Source organism: Spinacia oleracea, chromosome 3, assembly GCF_020520425.1.
Source record: "Spinacia oleracea cultivar Varoflay chromosome 3, BTI_SOV_V1, whole genome shotgun sequence".
Classification (NCBI taxonomy): Eukaryota; Viridiplantae; Streptophyta; class Magnoliopsida; order Caryophyllales; family Amaranthaceae; genus Spinacia; species Spinacia oleracea.
The window spans coordinates 62,849,043-62,859,100 of record NC_079489.1 but is presented as its reverse complement, the minus strand read 5'-3'; the positions used below and the strand labels follow the sequence as shown (position 1 = coordinate 62,859,100).

The following is a 10,058-nucleotide window of genomic DNA, read 5'->3' as shown; positions in this document are numbered from 1 at the left end:
TCGTTGTGCTTTAGAGTAGAATAACACTGTTTTTAGCACCGTTTCGCCAAGGGTTATGTACGAAGTATATTGTGATATTTTATTATAATTAGATTTGTGCCCGAACCCAGACAATAAGAGTGACACCTAGCTACAAAAGTAGTTTTTGTAACCTTTTCAAGGGATTTTGAATCTCTGAAGTAAGATTGTGAGTAGTTTGAATCAAGCGTTAGTGATCCTTATATGGTTCTGCAGCAGTTTTAGGGTTGATGATCATGATCCCTAAATATGTTTTTGATGATTTAAAGAGTATTTTCAAATTTTTTGATTTGTGAGTGTAAGACAATCAACCGTCTGCGAATTCGATGGTTGTAACATGCCAACTACTTGGGTTGCGGTTTCGAGTAGTGATTCCCTAGGTTAATTGTTGTCGTCCGGAACTACTTGGGCTGCGGATTCAAGTAGGAAGACCGGGAGTTTGGCCATTCTCTAACACAGACGGTTGCAGATCATCTGGAGGTTCACCCTGACAAACCTTTGGAGGTGGGCTGCGGATTCACCGGCGTTCATATTCTATATGCTTCCTCACGATCTATTTTCCTTTCGAAAGTTATTGTTATTATTTTGAAATTTTCATTTCTGGAAAAGCCTTTGGGGTTAGGAGTTTTCTTAATCTTTTGGTTAACCGTTGTGGAAGTATGATGTGACTAAGTAAGCTTACAGTTTCCCTTGTGTGTTGTTATCTCATGTTGTGATTTTGTTCTGCTTGAAATCATGTTTATCACATTTATGGTATTATGTTGTATTATGCCTGTAGGTTGTCTGCTTATGTGGTCATCTACGCTTTACTTCTATTCCTAGTTATGTGATTCTATAGTTTGGGAGAATTGCTAGTTACTCCCCACTGACTGTGGAACCCTAAATGTTATCTACAGGTGAAGAATAGTTCCAGTAGTGGTCCGGGCTGAGAGCAGAGAGCTTAGACAGTTGTTTTAATAGTTTATTTCTTCTAGAACTTTAAACCTTGCATTTTGGGATTTACTGGTTTGAGGTTGTCGTGCCTCCTTAGAGGTTTAATACTTTATTTCGAGTTTTTCATCAAATTACTATTTAAATTATTTCTCGTTTTCTTCCATTTAAGTTCATAGTGACCTCTAGAGTAACATTTACCGTTTCGACGTTATTTCCGGTAACGTCTCTTCTTCAGTTTCTTTTTGACGGGTGTTACAGTTGGTATCAGAGGCAAACGTTCCAAAAACTCTCATTGAGTTGCTGCAATTTCTGTGAAATCTTTAGTTCCTGTTATCTGTTAATTTTTAGAACCATAAGCTTCAAGAAAGTAGTCCGTGAGAGTTACTTGGGTAGGAAAAAAACCTCGGGGTATAATTCTTCTTTCCTATGTGTTTGAGTCTTGCTTTCTACGAGCTAACCTATTTGACCCTTTTAATTTTGTAGAATGCATCATAGAATAAGTCATAAGAAGATGTCCGCTCGTCGGAGACGCGAGGCTGTTGAGAATGCCATCACTACACTGGCGAACTGGACTACTTCACCTCCCCCTAATCAGGGACAATCAGTCTTTGACCGTTTTGACCGTCATAGACTGCATGCCTACCCATGAGGGAACTGCTGATCCTGTAGTAGTAGAAAGTTGGCTCCGGGAGATGGAAAAGTTGTTCAAAGCAACTAATTGTTCCCCTCATGAGATGGTTTCCATCGGTTCCTATTACCTGAAAATGTATGCAGAGAAAGACGGGGCACTGTTAGGGAAAGTTTCTTAGCTGAAGGTGAGTTTGGTTGGTCTGAGTTTGCTACTAAGTTGAAAGAAAAGTTCTATCCGGATGAGGTTCGATGGCAGAAACAGGAAGAGTTCTTGTCGTTGTCTCAAGGGTCATTCTCGATCCAAGAGTATACTAATAAGTTCACTGCTCTGTCGCGTTTTGCCAATGTTGTAGTCCTTACAGAGGCTGAGACGGTGAAACGATATATAAAAAATATGGATCCGAAAGTTAGGACCCATGTGCTAAGTTCTGGTTCTAAGACTTTCCAGGGTGCTTATGAGATTGCACTCAGCATCCATGCTTCCATCATGGAAGAAGAAGCTACTAAATCTGTGAGTGTGAAGAAGCCGACTGCTACCTTTCCTCAAGTTCCAGCTAAGAAGCCAAGGTATGATTCAGGTAACCAAAGCAACTATCAACAGGGTTCTAGTTTTGGCTCTGGTTCGAGTTTCAAGCCGAAACTTGAGTCTAAGTGTCGTGGATGTGGGAAGGATTTCCATGCTGGAAAGAACTGTGATGGCTCTGCTATTGTTTGTTACTACTGCAAGGAAGTGGGGCATAAGTCCTTCAAGTGTCCCAAGAATCCAAATGCTACTACTCCTCCTGCTGCAACACCTGCTGGTTCTTCCCCTTTTAAGAACCGAATATATGTTATGACGCAAGCTGAGGAAGACGTCTAACCGGACGTAATCACAGGTACTTTGTTTGTAAATTTTGTACCTCTTATGTTCTTTTTGATACTGGAGCTACTGTTTCATTTGTTGCTAGTAGTTTTGTTGAAAAGGCTAATGTGACTGGTAGTTCTTATGTAATGTCTATGATATCTCTCCCTTCTGGAGAGAATATTGCGTGTCATAATGAGTTTAAAGATGTGCCTGTTAACATTTTGGGAACTGAGTTGCTTGCTGATTTGAAAGAGTTCCCGATGTCTGAGTTCGGTGTAATTCTCGGGGTGGACTGGTTGTCGAAGTATCATGCAACCATCCATTGTAGCGATCAAAAGGTGACGCTTCGTAGTCCTAAAGGAAACCAGATCTCTTATTCCGGTATTGTGGTGAAGAGGGGCGTGAAAGTTGTGTCTGCTCTAAAAATGAGAAAGATGCGTCAAAAGGGTGAAGATGTCTTCCTTTGTGTGGTGAAAGATCTATCTCTGGAAGAACATCTCGAGCGTATTTCTGTTGTTCGAAATATCCAGATGTATTTCCTGAAGACTTGTCGGGTATCTTTCCAGAAAGAGATGTCGAGTTCGGTATCGATCTTGTTCGCGGTACTTCTCCGATATCAAAGGCTCCATATAGAATGATGCCTCCTGAATTGCAAGAGTTGAAAACAGTTGCAAGAATTGATCGACAAGGGTTTTAGCAGGCCGAGTGTCTCTCCATGGGGTGCTTCGGTCTTGTTCGTCAAGAAGAAAAATGGTAGTATGAGGTTGTGCATCGACTATCGTGAGTTGAACAAGGTGACTATCAAGAAAATGTATCCCTTGCCTAGAATTGAAGACTTGTTTGACCATTTGAAAGATGCGGGAGTTTCTCAAAGATTGATTTGAGGTCTGGTTATCATCAGATTCCTGTGAAAAAGGAAGATATACCGAAAACTGCTTTCCATACGAGGTATGGTCATTTTGAGTTTGAAGTGATGCCTTTTGGTCTCACAAATCCCCCTGCGATCTTTATGGATCAAAGGAACCGATCGTTTCATGTGTATCTTGATAAGTGTGTCGTTGTCTTCATAGATGATATACTTGTCTACTCTAAAGACGAGCAAGATCATGACAAGCACCTTAGGCCAATTTTAGATGTTCTTCGAAAACAGAAATGGTTTGCCAAGTTGTCTAAATGTGAGTTCTGGTTGAAAGAGGTTGCTTTCCTTGGCCATGTCATCAGCAAAGATGGGGTTAAGGTGGATCCTTCTAAGATTAAGGTTGTTGTAGAGTGGGAAAGTCCGAAGTGTAAGGGAATACAGTTAAAACATATTAACATGTGTGGAACAATCCCCAAAGCCAGGAAACATGTATAAAGCACAGATTAAGAAAACTTACATTCGAAGCATGTTTTCCCAAGTTTATGATTCATGAACACGAACAAAGAACTCCAATCGTCGTTCCTCTATTTGGTTCACCGACACGTTCAGATCCGTCTTGAGATTCGTAGCTTAGACAATGCTCAAGAGTGTTTTGCTTTTGGGAAGAACAGTTTAGAGCGGAGGCCAGAAAATTGAACGTACGTAACTTCAGAATTAGGTTAGGGTTGGAAAAACATAAGTGTGTGTGTGAGTTATAACCCTTAGGGTTATTATGTGACCGGCCAAGGCACAAGGTGTAAAACCCCGACCTCTAAATCGCTTATTAAAGCATAATTAGCAGCAGAATTAACCTAATTCGGCCGGGACATTACCTGCCGTAACTCCCTCTTGGGAATTACAAGGCAACCATCATATTAATTACTATTAAACTCCAGAATTAACATAATAATCCTTTTTAATTCCTCGATAAAATTACATAACTTAATTAAAGAGTCATACTCAAACTTATTACAACTTAACACTACTTAGGTGAACATTGCTATAGTGAAATCCTCGCCACTACGCGTTTCCTTGGTCCCCAGCAGCACCTAAAACAGAAAACAAAACGGTGAGCCGAAGACTCAGTAACGAGTTAGCCTAGCACCATAACATCATTTCAATTCATTTTATTTAATAAACAGGGGAAATAGAATAAATCATCATTACAGAAGCATCATTTCGTAACATCATTTCTGTAATATCAATTCAGGAATATTATTTCAAGAATATTATTTCAGGAGCATTATTTCAGGAATATCATTTCTTTAACCTTTTTCCTTTTAACAGTATTATTCTGGTCGTCAGGATTTTACAGGAAAACATGGTAGGACGTCTCCTACGAACAGGGGAAGCCAGTGCTTCATAACAGGGGGAGTCAGTGCTCCATAACAGGGGAAGCCAGTGCTTCTTATCAGGGGGAACCTTGGTTCCATTTCAAGGGAAGCCAGTGCTTCTTATCAGGGGAACCTTGTTTCCATATTAGGGGAAGCCAATGCTTCTTATCAGGGGGAGCCTGGGCTCCATATCAGGGGAACTTGACCAGTTCTTACACTTTCATTTATCATGTTTACATTTCTTTTAGTTGAAGATTAATCAGGAAAATCTCATTCAATCAGGATAGTTCAGTACAACCATTAAATCTCGTTATTTCATAAAATCATTTCTTTCAGGAATAATAATTCATTAAATCAAGACTTTGCATAAAGTTGCATTATCGTAAATCAATTCAATCAAAACATACTTGTAATCCCGCAAATCATAAAACATCATTATAAAATATCAATCATTCATAACATCATTCGTACATAAATACATTTCGAAGGGATTGCGGGCACTAGCAATAACCGTTACCTTAATTCCGCGTTACGTTAAGCTTTGTCCTTGGTTCGTTCTTTCTGAGCTCCGAGTCCGAATTCTTTCAAAAGATTAAACTATTGAATTAATATATATATATATATATATATATATATATATATATATATATATATATATATATATATATATATATATATATATATATATATATATATATATATATATATATATATATATATATATATATATATATATATATATATATATATATATATATATATATATATATATATATATATATATATATAATGATAAATATTGTAAAATTAATATTGAAACGATTTAATATTTTCCAAATAATATTATTAGTTTATAGTTTATAATTTAATTAAATAGGAAATAACTTAAATAAAACATGTAATTAAATTCAAGTTTTTAGGAGAAGTTTTAAATCTAAAATAATCATCAAATTTGTTTGTATAACAATATTAGAATAAATAAGTATAATAATTTTACATATTAAGGAAAAACATAGTAGTAAAACATATTAACAATATTAGAATAAAGAAATTTGGGCCAAGATAGGAGTTGGGCTTACTTGGATTGTGGAATAAAAAGAAAGACCAAGCTTCTTAATAGGAACTTTTGTTCCTAAAATTCACGCAAGAAGGAAACAGAGAGGAGGGCAGGGGTACGCACGAAGGAGGGAGGAAGGAAGGAGACAGGGGCGGCTGTTTGCTATCGAAGGAGACACGCCTGGAGGGGCGGTGCTGGAAGCGTGGCCGCGGAAGAAGAAAGGCAGGGGAGAGAAAAAGCCGAGAAGGAGAAAGGCAGGGAAGGTTGCGTGGCGGCGAATGGAGTGGGTGGTGGCGTTGGGTGGTTTTGGGCGATCGTGGTGGTGTTGGGAGGTTAGGGAGGTGTTGGTTGGTCGCGGTGGTGGTGGTTTCCGGCGAGGCAGACGGTGGTGGTGAGTGATTTGAATTGGAAATTGAAATTGAAATTGAAGTTGAAATTGAAATTGAAATTGAAATTGATGTCTGAGTTGTGTTTCTTTTGGGCTGATTGAGCAGCTATTTATAGTTGTTATGGGGCTCCATGGATACAACAACTCAGCTTGATACCATTGACAAGTGGAAGAGATTGAATGAAAGAAATGGATGATTAAGATGAGCTATTCTAGTTCTAGATTTCCACATATTCAAGTAGGTTTGATGAGTAAGGCTTGAGTTGTATTGGGGTTATGACAAGTAGATTGAGTTGCCTTGAGGTGGTGACAAGTAGAAAGTGGAGTTTTGACTCCCATGGAAAATGGCGTGAGGAAGAAGGAGAGGGAAGAAAACTGACTTTTGTGTTGCAGGGGCATTTTAATAATTTTGGAAAATTTCAGAATTTAATTACTAAAATAATAATTTTGACTAAATTAATTTCCGAAAATAATATTTATAAAGTGCAAGTAATTGAATTTAGTTTCCTAACAAGTCGTTAACGAAAACGTTATTTTAAAATCTTTTATGAGTTACGAAGTATTTAAAACGTAATTCTTCTCGAAAATACGAGATTAAATTTTATAATCTGAAAAATAAATCGTGAAATAAAACTTTTGTTAAAATAGAAACCAAGTTTTGAAATAATTCTTAAAAAAAAATGTCGTTAACGAAAAATAAGTTTAGTTTTCGAATAAAGATAAGAACGTTTCGAAATTATTTAGGATCCGAAAATATTAAGATTAAGCTCGTAAATATGAAGTTAAAAAAAAAATCTAAAAATAGTAATTCGTGTAACAATATTAAAATTCAAGCGAAATAAACTTCGTTAATTAAAATAAAGTTCAAAATTAGGATTTAAAATGTTTTTAAATTAAATGAAAATAATTAAGCATAATTAATCGAGTTTTGAAAATTCGGGGTATTACACTCTTACCCCCTTAGAAAAAGTTTCGTCCTCGAAACTGGAGCTCAGTTGAACCTTTGACCAATCGACATTCTTTGAAATCATACTTGGAACAATCATTTAATCTAACATACGATCATGGCTGACCATAACATAATCATTCGTAGAAAACATAGTTATTCATACATCATATCGTTCATGGGCGAGTAATTAGAGATATTTCGCTTTCATTTTCTATTGGCCTCTTTGTTGCAGAAATCTTGTCGTTGACTTTCGTTATTTTCCGATCTTTTCTTCTACGCCAAGTAACTTCGTTGGCTACGTACGTTGCAGGGGTTCGAGTCCAATCACGTGACAGGAAATACATTGTAAATATACGACTTTGCTACTTATCCTTAGTATTTTAAGTCTACAAACCTCGGATTTGGCGGATCATGCTAAGCCATCAAGCATGCCTTTATCATAATCAATCTAGCTTCTAGAAACTTAGTTCAGACTACCTGGTTTACAGACATGTCATTTTGTCGATTTCTATTCTCAACTCCATCGTATTCCTCAATCATTCATAATTCTTTTCGAATTTCATAACATTCATTGATATCATCAACCTGATAGACAGACTAATTCTCGATAACTTATTTTGGTAAGTTCCTCAAAGCTTTATATGCAATCTCAATTCCATATTTTCACCATAAATCATGTTTGGTCTCGATCACATAATATTTTTGCATAACTTTTTAAGATTCTAGCTTAGCTTCCTTAACATATCTGAAAATACACTTAGGTGCTTATAACCACAAAACAATCATTATGAAGGGTGCGGGAAAATAACCCATAAATCAACCTTAATCATAACTAAAACTCTTTGAACCCTGAATAACCTTGATTTAAGTGATGATTCACCTTTTATGAAATACAAACTCACACTCTTCTTGTACTCTATCATTCATCCTTAAATACAAGCTCATGCTCTTTCGGTACTCTAACAATCAACCTTAAATAATTCATAAACATAAAAGTTCCTTAAAACAGTTCATATCCACAAAATCATGCTTTTATAAATTCTTTCATAAACTTTACTTCCTTGAGGACATCAGTGATTCTTAAACATTTCATAACATGTCCTTGACAAAATATCTATAACATGATTCAAATCGAAAGCAGGAAACTTAGGTTCAAACGTACACGAGAACTAAATTGGAATGGTATCAGCGTTGGCGTCATCTTCTTCTTCCTTGTCAGCTCTCATCATGTAAGCCTTTCCAGATATTGGTGGTCGTGGTGGATTATGATTAACCCTATCATTGTTGTTGTTTCGTTCATGATTGGTCGAGGTTGCTCTTCCAGTATCGGTGGGAGGTGGTTTAGGGCAGTCCCTGACAAAATGATCTTTTTCTCCACATTGATAACACGTCTTCGTTCCTGCACGACATTCACTTTCAGTATGGTTTCTCTTTCCACACTTAGCACACCATACACTACGAGCTGCTCTATCATTATAACCTTGGTCTCTTCTATAATTATGGTTTCCTTGGTTTGGCCTTTTAGCTCCTCCATGGTTTTGATTATCATTCTTCCTTTTATCACCAACATTTTGCGCTTCTCGAAGTAATACAACTCGTTCAACATTAACTGCAATATCAACCATATCTTGATAGGAAGTAAACCTTAGAGTTGCCAACCTATCTTGGTACTTCAAATGAAGACCTCGCTCAAAACGGTTCATCCTAGATTGTTCTGTCGATACCAGCTCCGGTGCAAATCTTGACAATTCCATGAACTTGTTTGCATATTCCATAACACTCATTGTTCCTTGTTGCAAGTGCAAAAACTCATCTTCCTTTTGTTTCCTCAGGGATGGTGGATAAAACTTATCTCTTAGTAACTTTTGTAGTTCGGTCCAACCAAATTAGGTTCATTCTTCCTTTCCTTATTAACTTTCCACCATAAACTTGCTTGACCCGTTAAGTCAAACACAGCGAAACCGACTCTCCATTCCTTAGGACATTGCAAGGCTTCAAACAACTGATCTATGCGATTAATCCAATCCTCGAATTCTACAGGGTCGGGCTTGCCATCGTAAGATGGGGGGTTTAGGGATGAACACTTCTTGAACATTAATGCATTTTCGTTCGCATTCGTCGATTTCTTTTTCTGAGAATCTTTGATTAATTCAGCTAACATCGTGCTAACGGTTTCTAATCGTTCCATCCTTTCTTTGTGATCTTCGATAGGTTGATCGTCATAGGGATCATCATGGGCGACATCCTCGTAGATAGTGTCATCGTTGACATGGACGTTGTGCTCGTTGTGAGCTCCATCGTTAATATCGTTAGCAGCCTCGATAGTCGACATTCTGCATAATATACTCGATTAGGAAACATAAACAACAGGAAAATAATCCCTTTTTAGCCCGTTCCTACACTCACACTCATTTCATTTTAACTTAACATGATTTTAACATATTCTTTTTAACTTATTCCTTAAACTCTTTGCTTAAAGCCTATTGAATTCTACTACGCGTAAAACCCGTAAGGTTTAGCACTTAGGGTCCAGAACCTTTGCTCTGAATACCAAACTAAAACACCCCGACCTCTAAATCGCTTATTAAAGCATAATTAGCAGCGGAATTAACCTAATTCGGTCGGGACTTTACCTGCCGTAACTCCCTCTTGGGAATTACAAGGCAACCATCATATTAATTACTATTAAACTCCAGAATCAACATAATAATCCTTTTTAATTCCTCAATAAAAGTACATAACTTAATTAAAGAGTCATACTCAAACTTATTACAACTTAACACTACTTAGGTGAACATTGCTATAGTGAAATCCTCGCCACTACTCGTTTCCTTGGTCCCCAGCAGTACCTAAAACAGAAAACAAAACGGTGAGCCGAAGACTTAGTAACGAGTTACCCTAGCATCGTAACATCATTTCAATTCATTTTATTTAATAAACAGGGGAAATAGAATAAATCATCATTACAGAAGCATCATTTCGAAACATCATTTCTGTAATATCAATT

General features: G+C 37.0%; 1 protein-coding gene across 1 annotated transcript; it reads left to right on the top strand.

The window, feature by feature from the left end:
• Nucleotides 1-1,496: 1,496 nt before the first annotated feature.
• On the top strand, nucleotides 1,497-6,282 carry LOC110783205 (uncharacterized). The gene is made up of 6 exons (XM_056839176.1): nucleotides 1,497-1,651; nucleotides 1,726-2,381; nucleotides 2,507-2,979; nucleotides 3,094-3,219; nucleotides 3,327-3,711; nucleotides 6,209-6,282. Exons 1-6 carry the CDS (start codon nucleotides 1,497-1,499, stop codon nucleotides 6,280-6,282), a joined length of 1,869 nt encoding a protein of 622 aa, XP_056695154.1.
• The last annotated feature ends 3,776 nt before the right edge of the window (nucleotides 6,283-10,058 follow it).